Source organism: Apteryx rowi, unplaced genomic scaffold (genome assembly GCF_003343035.1).
Source record: "Apteryx rowi isolate R43461 unplaced genomic scaffold, aptRow1 scaffold_117, whole genome shotgun sequence".
In the NCBI taxonomy this organism is placed as follows: Eukaryota; Metazoa; Chordata; class Aves; order Apterygiformes; family Apterygidae; genus Apteryx; species Apteryx rowi.
This window is the reverse complement of record NW_020447386.1, coordinates 43,968-62,100: the sequence shown is the minus strand read 5'-3', so window position 1 is coordinate 62,100 and position 18,133 is coordinate 43,968. Positions and strand designations below refer to the sequence as shown.

Sequence of the window (18,133 nt, the reverse complement as noted above, 5' to 3'; positions counted from 1 at the left end):
TAGCGCAGACCGTGGGGTTGGCAGGACAGCCAGACTAGCACTACACCTGTAGAGCCCTGAATGCAAAACAAGGCCAACTGCCGTGCAGATCAAACCTACTTGCAATAACTAACTTGGTGCCTAGCTTATTTGTGTGTTACCTAAGTACTGAGCCAGGAGTCTGAGACACTTAAGGGACTGAAGCTAAGTCATCTGGAAGATGAGACCTGACTGCCATGTGCGCTTGCCAGCTGAGTCTACTCTCCTTCTGGAAAATGTCAAATCATAAAGCCGGCAAAACCTAGAACTGAGCCAGAGGATTCCTTCAAGGCTGAGCACCACTAGTCTGAAACAGGATTGATCGGTTCCTACCTAAACTGATGACTGCCTCTCCTCTCTGAGCCTGTATTTGGGCCAATGTGGTTACTACTAAAATGCACAAGATTCAACTTCGTTCCTGGTGGCCACATGCCACCTTTCAAAAATTCCGCCCCGGTTTTGTCTTTATAAAACTGAAATAGCAGCCCGTTCTTCAGCAGCTGTCCTTGAGTTTCCATGTAACAAGCAACTACTATCCTAAGCCAGAGAGCTGACTCCAAGCCGGCAGGTAAACCGCTCGTGTTTTCTTAAAGAAGCAAGCACGCCCCAGAGCCGCTTTTGCAGGTCCGCCGCGCTCGGAGGCGGCGCGGGCCAGCTCTCTCCCCACCGCGGCAACAAGCGCCCGCCCCGCCGCACCTTGGCTGCGGTCCATACGGCGGTAGAGCAGCATGGCGCCCACCAGCCCCGCCGCCTCCAGCAGCAGCAGCCCCGCCACAGCGCGCCGCGCCATCGCCGCCTGCGAGCAGCCCCGCCGCCCCTGCCACCGCGCAGGGCCTCAGCTCTGCCGTTACCAGCACTGACGGCCGCGCACGCGCAGTGCGGTCGTGCCGCCCGGGGCGCGCGCCTCTCCTGCGCAGGCGGCACGCGCATGCGCACCCTCTCCTTTTCTTCCGCGGTTGCACGGCTCCATAACGGACGACTCTTGCGGCCGGCGCGGGGTGGTCTTCCTGCTGCTGCCGCCACAGCGTCGTGGCGAGCGGGGCAGCCCCCCCAGGACGGCGTGGGTGTTGTAGCCTCTGGCCCGGGGTTGTGGAAGGTCGCCGAGAGTAGCCGGCGCCTCCCCTGTTTCCCCGTTGGCCTCGGCGCGGCCGCTGTGTAGCCCTGGGCGCTGGTGCGCGTCTCGGCGRGAGCTCTTCTCCCCGAGGCCCCGCGGGTGACACGCGTCCCCACGCGTAACTGCTGTTCTTGCAGGCGGGAGCAGCAACAGCAAGCAGCTGTATAATACTTTAACGTGATGGTGTTACAAGTAATGTTTCTCGGCTGTTTCCCTGTCACAGCTCAGCGTCCTTTGGCTGGTGGCAGCTGTGGGGAAAAAAAAGGGATAAATTGCATCCTTGTGAGCACAGCAGCCTCCTTGTCTCCCACTTTCTCTGCTGCCGAAAGGGGACCCCCCCATATTTTCTGCTGTTCCAGTGCAACTTCACACTGTGTGTGCAGCAGGCGAGGCCGCGCTAGGGCTACCTCTGCCTTGGCGAGTTCTTCAGCAGGTGCCTGGTGTTGGGCGTGCAAGCAGGCCTGTGCTTAGGTGCAGCTCTCCTGCTGCTCAAATTAACATAAGAGCTCCTCTGCTCTTATGAGGCAGCTGCCCATGTTGTGTTTCCTGCTAGTGGAAAATGCAATTAGATGCGTAAGATCTAGTCCATTAAAATGGGATCCAAGTCCTGCCTTGAGGTCATTAAAAAAGCTGTGCAGTGCAAGATCTCAGCTTTTTAATTATTTTTTTAACATGAAAAAGGACATTAACGCACACTAGCTCCCATAGTGGGTATTTAGAAGCTAAGATGGTAGCATCACTTCCCTCTGAGTATTGGTCTTTCTGTTTTATGGTTTTGATTTTGTTGCTCTCTGTTATTCACTGTTTCTTTTAACCCATATTATGGGATTGAGTTTATTACCAAAATAAAACCACTCGGGCTTTTTTTTCTTAGGGACTTTTCTTTCTTTATGAGAGGATTCTTTTTCCTATTAATGTTATGTAAGATTAGATTTAATATTTTGCTGTTATTTCTGTTTTCCCTGCAGCCTGAACTTGCTATTATTTCTTGCTCTCCATGGGGTTTTTTACTAAAGCAATCCCTCCTCTAGATTAAGAACAGGCAGGATCAGCCCATTTTCCATTTCCAGAAAGGTGGGGAGGGAGGAGAGAAAAAAATGCATCAGGTTACAAGGGTTTTTATGTGGAGGGGGAAAAAGCAGGAGTAATGCCAAGGATTTATACTCCACCCCTTTAAAATGCCTATTTATAGGCACTTGTTGCATTAGACCAGCAGTTTCACATGCCAAAGGTGGTAAACATGGCTGAGAGGAAAGACTTTGTTGAGGAAATAAATAAAGCATTGGCAAAGTCTGAAGGGTTTACCCTGAAGGACCTGCTGTTCTCCTACCAGGGGACTCCTTATCCCGTCACAGTGTGCAGTGCAGAAACGTTCCAAGCCCTGGAGAACTTAGAAGCCAGAAGAGATGATCTGGTCCTGGTGTCTTACCCCAAATGCGGTGAATACATTACAAATTACTTGCTGTAGTCTAACTAATTACTTGCTGTAGTGTAACTAATTAGCTGACACAATAAGAGGAAAAATAACCAACTGATTGTATTTCTACGTTATATGGGGATATTGGGCATATCTAATACAACCAAAGGCAGCAGGGTTTTATCCAGCTTTATCTTAATTATGCAGTCTGTTGCATTTTTTTTTTTTAGTATGGTCTGTGTTTTTGAAAGGAGAAAATGTTTTAGCATGCAGAACTATTTTTGGCTGAAGAAGATATGTGAGAAAAAAGTATATAGTTTTTCTATATCAATGGGACAAGACAACTCTGCCAGTGTGATAAACTGCATTCTGGAAAGCGTGTTAGTAATCAGTGTGCAAGAGCAATAAAGTTACGCATTAAACTCTTAATGAGTGGAAAGTGACAGGACACAGCATCTTTACTTGCAAAATTATAAGCTGTTTATAGGCATTATTCAGTTTCAAGGTTGTTTTCTGTTTTGCCTAATGTGGCTCATTTAGTAACTGCAAAATGATTTTGAATGCAACATGCTGTAAAACTTTAAATCTTTTAGTTGGAGGTCTGCAGAAAGGAGAGGTGCAGTAGGAGCAGTGGGGATAAAAATACCCAAACAACCAGCTAGTTTATTTTGATCAGTTTAATAGAAGTCTTGTGTGACGTCGCTTACAGTGAAGTAATGGGTTCTGTTATAGCAGGAAATCTATTCCAAGTATATATTCCTGCTTTGAGAACCAAGCAGTACCAGCTTAGGGTCACCAGAGAGAACGTGGGTGCAAGGAAGGATTTCTTGCCTACAGAGCACCTTGCACTAATGTACTAACTGATGCAGTCCTGTTAGGGTCTAATCAGAGAGTCTTTAGTCAAGGTCTAATTCAGCAAGGTACAGAGCACATAGAAGTCCTACTGATTGCTGGGTTGTGATCCATAAAAAAAATATAGTCTTATTAGGACTTAGTATAATTTCTTAAGAAGCATGCCTGTAGYGTTAGGGTGAGTATAAAGCAGCTGTGAGACAGAACACTGAACCAAGGGACAAATACAAAAGGAGGGAGCTGACCCACAATGTGAAATGTGCATCTTTATTGTAAGGAGCCCATAATTCCAGTGGTCTTGGATCCAAGGTTTTTGCTGGGCCCTATGAGGATGGGCCATTGCTATAGCTAGGCTCTGGCTTTGATTTCTCATGGAGTTTGGAAGAACTCAGAAATGGTGTCATGGTCCTGACTTTTCCTGCTCAGGGAGAGGCATCAGTAGCTTAAAAAATAGATCTCCCACTTTTAACACTAGGCAGTTTATGGTAATTCAGCAGTTTTAACAAGGGTAAAAAGTCCATTGCCAGTTGTTTAGCTCCCTGTGGTTGCCAGGGAGTGCAGCACCCTGTTACCCAGAGGGCACCAGTGGAAAAACATATGCAGGAGGTTGTACAGAAGAGGTGCGGAAGCAGGAGGGAGAGAAAATGCTACATCTGTGCAGTACAGTGTAGTTACCATTTGTAGATAAATCTTGCTCTTTTGGAATTTTCTCCTGTTTGAGTGTTTGCTGTTATACCCTTACACAATGCTAAATAGATTTCTTGTCCTAATATCCTATAGCTTGCAAAGTGGAGAAAAAAAAGGCAAGTGGGGAGGATGAAGATTGAAAAGGGAAGATTAGATACTGCAGTTTAAAAGAGGAGATTGCTGGGCTAGCTGTTACTCCTTGGTGCAACACTCAGACCCAGTAAGCCATATTGTCACCAGGCAGTACAAAAATCTCTCTGCAGGTCCCTTTCCTTCATGAACCAATGGAGCCTGATATCTGGCTTCCTCTGCTGGCTTCTCAGATATTTCTCATGCAGGCCTCAAGCTTCCCAGGCACTTGTCAGTTTTAAACATTCATGAACATGTCCAATGAAGGACTCACATTGAGGCCCTTCAAAAGCTTCATCTYCCAAAGCTTTAATATTTTTCTAGTTCCTGTTATTTATTAAGGATTAAGCTTGAGTTACAGTAGAGTCTCATGATATAAATTGTTTCCCCCAACACAGGTGTGCACAGTGGAGAAGAAAACTCTTGACTGACACAGAAAACTGTGAGGTGTGGGTGAAGGGCAGTGGAGCTGCACAGTGCAGTACTTCTCAGGGATAAGCCATGTGATTGAGAAGCTAACAGGGAATATAGAGATTAGGAATTTTAGACTTATCAAATATAGCTTTCCTTTAAAATTGTATTTGCGTTTGTTCACAGGCAGTTAATACTGGGCAGATGAGGACATGGATTTACAGTCAATAATGGTTTTGGGTCTGGTCTCTGTGTAAAGGGAAATTTATAGAAATATATGATATTTATAAGTATTATAAGACATTTTATGATGTGTGCACATTGTATACACATTATTATATAAATATTACACATCTCAGCTGCTTCCATCCAAATGTCTCAAAGCACTTTATATAGCAAAGAGTGGAAAACATCCTTTTTGAGAATAATTTTCCACTGAAAGCACGAGGTTGAAGCTGTCTGTGTTGTGCGTTCCTTGTTAGCACCTCTGGCAGCTGCATTCATGGGGGATTCGCAGTGTGCAGGAGGCTGAGGCAGCTTCACCGCTCCATTTCCATGGGCCTGCTGGGAACCCTTCCAAGCCTCTCTCTACAAGGATGCAGGGAGGGTGCTCTGGGCCTAGGTGATCACACACTGTTCTAGAGATTGCTCTGTCCTGGAGCAATCAGCGGGACATTAGTGGAGCAAATGTAATTCCTGGAAAACTCAGAAAAGCAGGCACCCTGAAGCAACATCAGGAGGTCATGGAGCTAGTGATGGAGATGTGCAGGCCTGGCATGCACCCAGAAGCATGGTGGGATGGGACTGAGGGGAATTCCCTGCAAGATCCCTTCTGAAGGGTGAGGTGCTGGGAAGGATGCAACTGTTTGGTGGGTAATGTTTCTTGTAGCGTTTGTCCTGGCATGCGCTTTATGGAGATAGCAACAAGCCCARCTGGGGACAGGCACTGGCAGTGACACTGAATAGGTGACTCCATTTCATCCTTGATGCAATGCAGTGAGAGGGAGGCAGACACTTTTTCCTCAACAGAATGAGTTATGTTCCTTGATAATTCCCTCCCTCTCCTATCCAGACTCTCCCTCCCAGTGACTTTACTGGCTTTCACTGCTGCCTTTATTATCTGTCACTCTTGTTATTAAAAGAATGTTAAGTACATCATTGAGTCAGTTTTACCCCCTGGGCTTTCCTCATACCAATCATAAATGAGCCAAGAAGGTCACAGTTAAGCTGTTGAAAATGTTGTTGATTGAAACCATTATTATGTTTATAATCATTTGAGAGCTTTAGTAATATTTGTAATTTGACAAATGTCTATTATGCTGAATTAAGCCTTGTAATGAGAAGGCTCTGAGATCTTATATAAACCTCTGATATGTTTTATTTTGTTCTCTGGGTTTCCTGGTCTAGGTGTGAACTGGCTTATCCAGATTTTAAATGATTTGATATTTACAACTACCCAGAGTAAATATGTAAGCGCAGAACTACCATTTATTGAATGTGGAGACCCAGATAAATACCAGGTTAGTGAAAAGAAACTATTGAATCGCTTACAGTCTGTTGTTTTCTCTCTCCTGCACCCTCGCACACCAGTTATTAAAACCAAGTCATGCAGCAAGTAGAGCTATTTCTCCTGAGAGAGGGGAAAGAAAGATAATCTTGGATGACTAATGCCTTTTGATTAGAGGTTGCTTCACTTAGGCAACTCTCACAGATCATTGCTGCACCCATGTAAATAAACCTGTTCTCACTCATTGTTCTGTTTGTTTCTAAAGAGGATAAAGCAGATTCCATCTCCAAGGATTTTGGCAACACATCTGAATTATGATCGCCTCCCCAAGTCTATTTTCGAGAACAAAGCCAAGGTGGGTGCCTCATCTCTCTGACAGCACCAGCATGCAAGAGTAATTTTGGGGCCACATCCTTTTCTTGTACCCATGCAGGTGGCATGGAGGGAAAGCAATTTGGAGGCAATGTGAGTCTCATGATCCTTGGGCTGGCTTAGCACCCACTAGCATTTACAGCAGCATTAGGAGTGCTGTAGCTGACATAAACAAGAACAGATCTGGAGGCTGTTGCTGTGGTCAAAATGAATGGGGTGTCATGCTTTTCTCTTTTATGCCACTCTTTTTATATGCAACCACATCAGGAATGAATGTGGCAGTGATATATCTGGGGCATTGACTATCTTGATGCAAAGAGTCAGACTGTTAAAACTGTAGTACTTTGCGTACTCTGACACTGTGTCACTGAACAATGGCAGATATATAGTATTTAGGAGGTAATACAACAGACAAAGGGAAATTGTTTAAAGAATGGTGATTTTATCCATGATTTGTTAGTATTTTTTGCTGCGTTATGCATAACGTGTTTTCAGAAGTGTTTACACTTGTCTGAGGATCGCAGTCTCTCGGGTTTTCAAGTACGTTGCTGCCATGCATTGAAAAATGGGAGATGATTAAAACAGCTGAGAGAATCATAAAGAGCTTTTCCTAGCAGGGGGTTGGCAAATGATTCCTTGCAATTTCCCAGGTCTTAGGCAGCTATGGGATAGGATTCAGTGACAAATATTACAGCTTTTCTTGTTGCTTCTTTCTTCCTTCACAACATGAGGCCTTTATAATGACCATGTATAAATTTGTTCTGCATGCCTTACCTAATAAAGAAAGTATTTTAAAGACCCCAGTAAGTTATTGATTGCAGAATGTTTGGTTATGCTCTCATTTTGGTTGCCAGGGGAAATAAGTGATGTAAAATTGTTGACCTCTTTCTCCCACTCCAGATACTAGTGTTGTTTCGAAACCCTAAAGATACAGCTGTTTCATTTTTCCATTTCCACAAGAATGCGCCAAGCTTCCCCAGTTACAGCTCATGGGATGAGTTCTTCTCAGAGTTCATGAATGGGAAAGGTATTGTTACAGTTACTGAATGTAGCTGAAAAAGCAGCAGAAGAAAATATTTAAAAACAACTAAATGGGGCCAATGGGAAAACAGCTGTGTCATAATTAGTTCACTGATGGCCATACCTCATGACAGAGGAGGCAGCTGAATGCCAGAATAGGGAGAAAGTCCAAAAGATGCTCTGGTTCTGGGCATTTTGTTATTCTGAACAAGGATATGGGGACTTACACAGCAGCTTGATAATGGCTTTAGGCCAAAATTCTGTCACTTAGTGATGGAGGAAACGCTACAGAACTGAAGTGGTAATGACATACCATTTTGTTGTCATTACTGTTTCCACATATGATGCCAAACACCTCATAAGCAACCCAAAATTTAATTTTAGACTGATGTCTGGCTTTGGCTTTTAAGAGCTCTCTTTAGTAACAATATAGCAATGGAGGGGAAGCACATAGTGAAATTCATATTTCTGTGTGGAAACTGTCTACGAAAGTCCAAGGGATGTCTCCATCATTCTGTTGTTACCACTGAAAGGTGGGGCTGATCTGTTTGCATAGATGTAACTGATAGGCAACACATGGAATTCCTTGAGTGGAGAGAAATTAATGCCCAGTAATAAAATAAGATCAGATTGATGCATTTTCTTTTCTTTACAGTCATCTGGGGATCCTATTTTGACCATGCAGTCACCTGGAACAAACATATTGAGGATGAAAATATTATGGTTGTAACATATGAAGACCTGAAAGAGGTAAAACAGGTGGTGTGTGCTGACAGGCAAAACAYATCTGAGTCCATTTCCTGAAAAGTGCTGAAATTAACAGCAAAAGGTACAGGTTTTTCAAAGAGGGGAAAATCAAGTATCTTTAGCAACAAGTTGAGTCTGGCTGTACAAAGCTGAGCTCCAGTGTAATATAGAAAATGTACTGTGAATGAAAATATTGTTAATAGATGGTGGCTATGCATATCCCAAGCGGGTTACCCCTTTTTTAAGGGAAGCACCTTATGTTACCCTCTTTCACTGTACTGCTTTCAGAACCTGACTTCCAGTGTAAAGCAGATAGCTGAATTCTTTGGATTCCCCTCAACGGCTGAGCAGATTCAGTCTGTTGCGGACAGGGCCACTTTCCAGGTGGTGAAGGAAAAGGCTCAGGAGACTCATGGTCCTGTTGGCCCAATTCTCTTCCGAAAAGGTAAATTTGTTTACAGCAAACAAACAAACAAACATATTTTGAGCAGATTAGAATTTGGATCAGTAAATGATTAGTCTTCCTGTATAATTTTCAAGATTATAAGTTGTTTAAGAAACACTGATGGTGTTTCGGGGCACTATCACTTGGTTTCACCACAAGAGTCAATATCATTCACTAGAGCCCTGTATGATGTGATCAGCAGAAGTATCCTATGGGTAGCATGTCCTTCAGTCATGGTATACAGTAGCACCAATTAAAGCGAATAAAAGTTTTCTTTTGGTTTCTGTGACTACTAGAATAGCCTTGTGATTGCATATGAACCTCAGTCAAAACTTTGAATCCAGACACTCCACAGTCTGAGCCATGTCTTTTAGCCATGGATCAAGCTGGAGCTCTAGACCCAGACAACCTCGGGCCGTGGACTCTTCAAAATGTGGATCAAGGATAGACTGCAACTCAGGACAGTGTCTAGTTGCAGTGCACTAAGCTCTTGCAGTTGAAAGCCATGCCTTTGAACTTTCTGGGTTGGTTTCATCACGGCCAGTCATTTTTTACAGTTTTCTGCATGTGTGCAAGGCACGTGCCAAAGCTATCAAGGCAGACCAGCAGCTTCATATGTTCTCTATGCTCACATTCTATTGAAGACACCAAACATAAAGCAGCAGAGTGTATTCTTGGGTCAGAGATTCTTTTCTGGAAAAAAAATGTGGATTATTCTGAAATATGGTAATAAGGGAGACAAAGGATTTTTTTTGTTTTAAATCATTCTCTTCAGTCCTTATAGTCAAGGGTTATATTTTGCTTTTCTTTATATTCCAGGTGTTGTTGGGGACTGGAAAAATCTTTTCACTGAAGCTCAGAACCAGGAAATGGATGCCAAATTCAACGCGTGCTTAGGAGGAACTAAGCTGGGAGCAATGTTAAAATATGATGTGTACTGCAAGGTCTGAGCTAGAGTTACAGAAAAAATCTCATGTCTGGGCTGCTTTTCATTCATTTTTATGAAATCAAAAAGGAATTAGCACAAATATCCAATTTGAAATATTTGAAAAATCTTGCAATTTGCAGACCTGTTTATGTGGTCTTAACTTGCACAAGCAATTCTTGTTCATTCAGTTAGTACTTTTGACTTCACTGGATCCTCTTAAATGAGCTGTGGTTCTTTGGCCTCATCTTGGTTTTTAAAATTGATTCCGTGATTCCATGTTACTTGTTAGAATGCTGTTTGGAATGTGTATGCATTAGTTGAACCTGCTGAAATCACTGAAAATGTATTCAGTATGTTGAAATGATTTTCCAAGAGTTTTTTTTAAACAATCATTAAGTGTCATTTTGATTTTTAATTTGTAAGTTCTTAGTATTTCAGAGTAAAAGGAAATTTCAAAAGGTTTTATTGTAATTATGTTTTGTCACTTTCTGTGTGTTGATGAATGGCAGGGAAATGTAAAGGAACTGATTGGTAGATATTATCTCCCTTTTCCACTGATGTTATTTTTCTCTCCGTTGGTAATGTGAGATCTCATCCTGAGCATTGAAGGAACTGCCGCAGCAGAACTTTCTTATAGAGATTGGAGTCCCCCTCCTGGCTGTGGCTTGCTTTGTTGCTTAACCACAGCTAAGACTGAGGAAGAAATGGGGGAAACCATAAAGGCATGTTGAGGAGACAAGGTTTCCTCCACCTAATTGCGAGGAGGACTCCTGAGCATCCACCCTGCTTTGGATGTAGAGAAAGTGAAAAAGTTCCTAGCTGGGTAAGAATGGTTGAAAGTCACTTCTTTGTGGTATCAAGACAAGCGGCTTGATAGCCATATGGTTTGCTTTTTTGGAAGAAGGGATTTTTTAGACATGAGATAAGGAAGTGTACTACTTGCATAACTTTAGAAATGGAGCTGTTGTCTGGGTTTGCCTGAGTTACTTTATGCCTAACAGTAGCATATATGATCTCAGAGCAAGATGTGTTTGTTTTTTTTTTTGATGTCTGTCTGTGGGCTTTGCAATGCTACTTTCCAGAGCAGAATTTGATGCCGCCAGAAGGCTGGTGTGCACAAGACAACCAAATGGTCTGATATAGGGCTGCCTTTTAGCCTTTAATCTTTCTTTGGGAGGTTTGTTGAACACCAGCCTTTGACAGTTYGTTATTTTGTCACCAGAGGCATTCCTTTATCTCCAAAAAGAAGGTAAAAGTACCCAGAGAAGGAATGTGTGGGTAATGCCCACGTAAGTAAGACGTAAGTCTTACTGGCATCATCTTGAGTTTTGGAAAAATGAATGGAATAAATGATGGAAGTGCCCTCGTGGTCATTCAGTGTAATATACCTTTATGAGTGTGGGTGAAAGCCTGTAAGAGTTTTCTCTTTCTTCAGCCAGCCAAAAAGCAGGTGATATTTTGAAGAAAGGAATGTATGAGAAAAGGCTTTGTTGGTCACATGCTTGTGCAATGGTCACTTCTTTTGAAACCSAAAGAAAAAACTGCAAGTTTGTGTGGTATTACTGTGGAGACTAGTAGGGGAGGATAGGATGGAAGATGGGGAGGGAGTCTGATGGAGGAAGAGAAAAATGAGGAGAAACATGAAGTAGCCAACTTGATAGATCAAATACAGGCTTTCAGTCGGAGTGACTAACATATGCATTCTCTTGTAGTCTTGTAGAAAAGGATCCTGCAGTCCTTTCTGAATGCACGGCAGTGTGTTTGGAGCAGTGGCTGCTGGCAGACAGCTGTCTGATTTGCTAGAGAGCTCCTGAGAGCAGTCAGCATGCACAACAGCAAGAGGCAAAGGGTAGTGCTGCAGGATGGAGAAACCTGAGGAGGCTCTGGAGGCAGACTTTACCCCATGCTCCTGTTTTCCTCCTTTGTTCCCTTCCTCCTTATAGTTTAGCAGTCTCTGTCTGAGATATAATTGTCTTAATCGCGGTAAATGACTTGGCCAAAGGAGTGTTTGCTGCAGCAAAGTTGAGTAAAGCACATACTTGAGTTCTCAGCCTTGCTAAGGTATCAGGCACCTGAGGTATTAACACAGATGGACTCTGTGAGATATTCTGCTGCACAATTTCTTAAGTCATAGTAAATCACAACAATCTCCCAGTCATTCAGTACTAATGAGGCTCCCTTTCTAAAAGTCTGCCAATGACAGAAATGATTAAGACAGGTTAACTTCAAAACATAGTTAGGAAAGTCTTGTCTTTTTGTAATCAAGTCTCAACAAAATCTTGTTTTGTCTTTTTCCTGGCATATTCCACTTGTAATTTTCTCCTCCTGTTTCAGACACGTTTGCTGTAGCAATGAAAGCTGCATACAACTCTCTGTCAGAGCAAAAATCATCTTGCTGCTGTTCTTTAATGTCTTATTCCTCTATCTCACATTCCTGTGGTAAGTGCTGGTAGGAGAAAATGAACACAAGACTTCCTTTAGCAAGTAAAGACAGAGAGGAAGGGTAGGTAAGGAAGATGTCTTTTTATCTTAAAAATATATAATTATGGTGGATAATCCTTCAGCCTTTAGGCTAACTAGCTAAAATGCCTGTCTTGAAAGACTGGAACTCACAGTGTGGGAAGAAAGAATCAGTGCAGAAGTGAAATTGTTTTCAAAAATCAACAGCTGTGATAATTATTTTAGATGAGTAAGCCTGTATGCAGGGCACCAGCTAGGTAGAAGCTCAGAATAAAATACACAAAAACAAACCAAATCAGAATGAAGTGGGTTAGCATCAAACAAATCTAAGTTTCAGGTTGATGGACCTATCTCAGACTCAGGTTTCCTATGAGCTCTATGTAGTCACTGGAGAAAGCAGCTGTGTTCCTTGGATATTTGCCTCAGGTGTAATAGGCCCTGCTGCAGCAGTAGGCCAGTGTCATTGCGAAGCAATTAATAAAAGGAAGTTCAAAAGCCTCTGGTTGATGATAATGGTGAAACAGGAGCACTAATGCCTGTTAAGTAGGTTGTCTAAATTATTGATGGATCTGTAACAGCCAGCCTATCCACTTAAACTACCTTCTTTCACAATTTAAGATTATAATGAAGTATTCCAGGACAGTTCAAGAAGAGAGACTATCACAAGATACTAAATGGACCTCTTAAATATTTACACATCTAACCTTTTGGCCAGCAAGGCTATTTAGGCTAGGGTGGTTTAGGTAACTGAGGGACTACTTTAGAGGTGACATTCTTGAATCCTTTCGGTCTTATCTGTACACTATTCTCATTACATATTCACATGCTCACTAATTACCAGCTAATGATAAGCATTAAAGAACACCAAGTGTAAGACTGGCAAGTGTGAGGGATGGTTAATTTATTTGCAGCTTTCTGTGTTGTAGGTTCTGTTCTGTTAAAAATGATGTGGCTGGGCAACAGGGAAGAAAGTTAAACACGGTGTTGAGGTGAATTCACTGGAGAAAGGGAAATCTGCACCTTCTGCAAGGGCACTTCAGCACATTCAGGATGAAAAGCTGCCCTGTGATGTACTTTGGGATGGTGGCATTGCAAGGCTAAATCCAGAGGCTTACAGTGACTGCAGCTGTTGACAGCAGCTAAACAAAAAAATTCAGACCCAACAGAAAAATGAAACTCCTCATGGTGGAAAATCATGAGTCATATATTCTTTCAGTCATACATTTAGAGAGAAATTTTAGTTTTATATTTTATGTTAATGTTTCTGTTTTATATATGTTTTCCCTTTTACACTTTTTTTATTATGGTAATCAGCAGTGAAATTTTAAATAGTATTTTTTTTTACACAGAGCATTTAAGGAATGTGTCAGATCATTCAGCTTTTTTTCACTCCTTGACCACTTTTTTTCTATATTGCCTACCTCCTTCACACTTATCATTTTTCAGCAGTTGTAGGTATTATGTCTACATTTATGGTAACTGGTAAATGGTACTCCATTAGTACTTTTTGCACCTCTGTTTCCCTTATGTGCTCAGTAACAATCATAAAGCTGGAAAGTATATTAAAGTGATATTGAAAAAGAGAAATTGGAGGTTGTCTTGGTAAAGAGAAGCATAAATTTATCTTTCATATGCAGGAGATGGCTCCTTTGTGTGTGTTCAGGGTGTCAATAAGACAACCAAAAATGAAGAGAATTCTGGTACCAAATTGCAATAAAGGTGAAATGGGATCAAAGCAGACAGAAATGAGCACAATTTTGTCATTTACAAAACATAAGCATTTTGTATTGCATCATTATGCAGTACATTAATTGGAAAGATAATTAATGTTGAATTACAATAGAAGTGCTATGAAAGTACAAGGCATATATGACATCCATAGGAACATAAACTGCATTTTTTCTGAGGGTAGGCTGGCAATTAGAATGCCGAATGGTTTTGTAACGAAGGAAGAAATACCAATCTTACTGTAATAGCAAATACCTAGTCTTGTATTCTAGTGTTGTTTAGGAAAAGTGCTAATGCTTTGATCTGAATTTTGGCTAAAAGATCACTTCTAGTGGTGATTGGCACCATTTGTTCTACTCTTAACACACCACAGAGCTTAGCAACGTACACTGAAGGTGTTGAAATAAGACTGGTCAGTGATTGTTTTGAATGTCAATAGTGTCAGAATTGATACAAAGAATAGAAATAGAGAACAACATCACAATGAATGAAAGCATTTTGTATCAATAACAAGTTTGAGTGCATTACTGAAGCATTCTGATAAAATGTTATTTACATTCAGATGTTTATGGTAATGGACACAATTGCCAGTAATTACTATCATACTGTGTAATACTTATGGATTTGATAATATCAAGCAATGGCCCCCAAAATATACACATTTAGAACTGACACAGTTTAGATTGCAGCTTGTTACTTCAGTCAACCAGAATGTGTTTGCTTCAACCAAGTTGGAAAAGGCCTTGATATGGTACCCAGACTGGAGACCAGCTGGTGAGAGAGCAGCACTTGGTCTGAGTGTTGTGGGCAAGAATGATGGGAGAAGTTATCATCAGCTGGTATTGCCACCTGGGAAGAGGCCAGCCATCTGGCTGTGGCACAGCTCCCTGTGAAAAGGCCAAGAGGCCTCCCTGGCACCCTTCTCTCTTTGGTGTGACTCTTCTGTTCCTTGCCACAACAACTTAAAGACCATCTCTTCTGTGTCTGAGGTAAATGGCAGGGTGGGCAATAAGGTGACCATAGGACCCTCTGCTCTCCCTCCTCTCCTTACAAAGCTGTTCAAGTGCTGGAAGAAGGGCATGGCGGGGACATCAGTGCCAATGGCCGAGACAAGGGCCTGCCCATCTTGGATGTTTGGCCTTCTCATGCAAGGTACTTGAGACCCACTAGCTTTGCAGCCAAGTGAGGGACACCTGGCACCAGGAATTGCCTGGGCACAAGTTTTTTTGTCTCTTCACCCAGTTCCATGAAAATGTAACCAGTAGAGGTACGTAGGTGCTGTGCCTAGTCTTACAAATACTCAGTTTGTATCTGAATAGAAAGTTTTCAATTAGAGCACGTGGCTTCTGCAAGAACTGTAGAAGTTTGAGATGTTGGAAGATAGATAGGAAATTATTCTTTGACTTTGCCCAAAATGTGAGACAGCGAGGAAATGAAAGGAGGTTGAGAAACTGGTATCTTGGGAGGTTTGTGCACTTATGAACAATATGAGCATATTGACATGTATTTGTTGGTCCCTAGTGAGTTCCCTGCTGTTTTGTGTTTTACAAGCCAGTAAAGCCATTTTCACTACTACAACAYGCATGAATGTGTTTACCCCCAACAGGGGGTAAATAAGCCATGGTTTCATTACTGTGTATTTTCAGTATATCCATAGGCAAAATATTTCCATTATGAGGGAAAAATGAAATTCAACATAATCTTAGACATTAGCCATATCCCCAAAAAAGGACAAAACCAAAAATGGAGTGCTTACATTCTTCCTGCTGCTTTATTTCTTTTGTCAAGGCATAGAGAGTGATTGGAATAATTTCTGCAGTTTACCAGACCATTCCCTTCTTTCATTCTTCAGGCAAGTATTTATGCTTTGTATTTATATAATTTTCATTTATTTCTAGTCTCCCAACAAATTCTACACATCTATCCTGATGGCATGGATTTTTTTTCTGACTTGTTTATTTAGAGAACTGTTTCTTGTTTATTTATTTATTTATTTTCTGGCAAGTCACTATGTCTATCTTCACTTGCAATTTTTAAGCTTCTGAACAGTAAGCTTTCTTGGTTGATTAAAAAAAAAAAGTTAGTTATGAATCACCACAGAAAAGTTACCTTAATGTTATTATACTAATAGAATATAAATAGAACACTAGCACACTGAGGCCCTAACAGTGCTAATGTAGCCCTTATGCTATATTAAGCTAAAGCAAATATTTAAAAAATGGAAAATAAACAAGTGTCATTGACTACTACATCCAAACATAAATTTCAGACAAACTTATATTCCTTACTGACCACACTTTTCAAAAATATTCCCCCAAACTTTCCCATTTCATCTAAACAAAAACAACGCTTGCACATTTTCAATTTTCACCACAAATTGCTTTTTATAGGGCTTCACAATAAAACCTCATTTTTAAAATAACTTTTGGTTTTGGGCATAGCACCATTGGTGAAACACTTTGGTCTAGATAGGAACAGGGACTCGGGCTTTTGAAGAAGGACTCGGGTAGATTTTGGAGAGCATGTTTCCAAGCTGCGACCCTCACGGCCCCCTCCCCGCCCCACCAGCCCCCTGCGCTGCCTTGAGGAAGGGCCCAAGCGGGAGCCAGCCAGCGCAGGGCGCCAGCCCGGGCCGGCCTGGGCCCCTCCTTTGGGCAGAGAGTGCCACCCGGTGCCGCCCCGGCTCCTTCTGGAAGGTTCCGGGCCCTTCCTGGCAGGCCACGCCGGGCTCCGTGCTGGCCGGGCAGAGGCAGCGCCTTCGTGCCTCTCCCGGCCCCACTGCCCGCCGGCCTCTGTGAGCGAGGCCCGACCGCGTGGCAGCGTCGCGTTGGGCCGCTGGCCCTCGGCCCGTGGAGGGAAGGCCGTGGAAGGAGAAACCCCTCCCGCTTCGCTGCAGGAATGGTGGGGAAGCGCGGTCCTGTGAGGCAAAGAAGCAGGAGGATGGTAAGTGCGGCCAGCGGGCTCGGGGCTCTGCGGCAGCCCAGGCRTGCCTGGTGCAGTGGCAGAGCTGCCCTGGATGCTGCGCAGCCCTGGCTGGTGCGGGGAGCAGCCTCAAGGTGACTTGAAGCAGTCAGGCTACAGATGTCCTAGTACCAGCCCTCCTTTTCCATTCTCTGGGCACAGGCCTGGGACCGCTGTAGCAGCCCCATGTCAGCCGAGGAAGCGTTACCAATGTCCGTGGAGCTGCTGTTTCTGCACGGCTTGGAGGCTCACTCTGCCTCCCCCAGAAGGGCCCGGGGGTGTTTGCTCTTATTTCATCTCTGGCTAAATAACATCACGGGCGGAGAGCAAACCACTCAGTGTTGTTGGACACACTATACGTTCTGTAACAGTTAACATTTCTCAAATGAATACTTTTAGATTGTTTTTCTCTCTCTTGTGTGTTCAAGAAGGCAGAGGTGCGGGGTGGATTATAGATCATTGAGCTGTACTGCTTGGACGCACCAGCAAGCCTAGCAGAAAGGAATGGGCAGGCTGAGCCGGAAAGGTTGGTGCAGCTAGTTAAGTGGTGTTTGTGTCAAGGGACAGTTAGAGGGCTGGTGGCAGGGGTATTTAGGTGGCTGAGCTGGCATGATCAGAATGACAATTAATTTCCCAAGCAGGGAGATGCCCTAGAGAGGAAGGAGCAGGGGAAAGGAGAGTGGCAGAAGAGCATGATGGGCAGTCGCCAGAAATTACATTTGGACTGAGAAAGGAAAATCACCCCGACTTACTGAGACCTTGAACTAAGGAGAAATTCTTTTACTGCTGGAGAAGTTTCCTCTCTTGGAAAACAGCTTGGTCTGTTTATCCAATGATGGTATAAAATTACTCACTTTACATCTCTCTGCGCTGTGTGGTGTGCTTTTAAGGGTAAGATAACTTGTTACTCACTATCAAAGAAATGTGGTTCAGCCCTCAGAATGGTCTAGGGCAGATGTATGGGAGAATCAGTTCCCCTCCTGGTGAGTTGTTTGTCTTACAGACTTCTTGTGCCAACCTAACTGGTATGAATGATCACAGAGTGATATTAAATCTGGTCCTTCTTGCTTTCTAAATCCTAACCCCTCTAGAATTTTCTAACAATAATGCCTGGCTGTGGTTTTACCAGGGAAAAATAATGTGGAGTGAGAGAATGTGGATGAGTGGAAGAACAACAGATGAGCATGGTAAGGAGAGCAGGTCTGAAGGCTGTACTTGTATGATGTGTTTGTTCCCTATACAGCCGAAGATTATACACAGAGCAAAAAGCTTTTTGAAAGCCCCCTTTAAAGTGATGCCAATGGGAAATGTGTGTAATTTGCAGAACCTTGGCCGAA

General features: G+C 43.0%; 1 protein-coding gene across 1 annotated transcript; it reads left to right on the top strand.

Annotated features, from left to right (window-relative positions):
• Positions 1-2,076: 2,076 nt before the first annotated feature.
• On the top strand, positions 2,077-10,097 carry SULT6B1 (sulfotransferase family 6B member 1). Its single transcript, XM_026081838.1, has 7 exons — positions 2,077-2,571; positions 6,036-6,148; positions 6,401-6,490; positions 7,408-7,534; positions 8,183-8,277; positions 8,563-8,719; positions 9,539-10,097. Exons 1-7 carry the CDS (start codon positions 2,355-2,357, stop codon positions 9,667-9,669), a joined length of 930 nt encoding a protein of 309 aa, XP_025937623.1. The 5' UTR covers positions 2,077-2,354; the 3' UTR covers positions 9,670-10,097.
• The last annotated feature ends 8,036 nt before the right edge of the window (positions 10,098-18,133 follow it).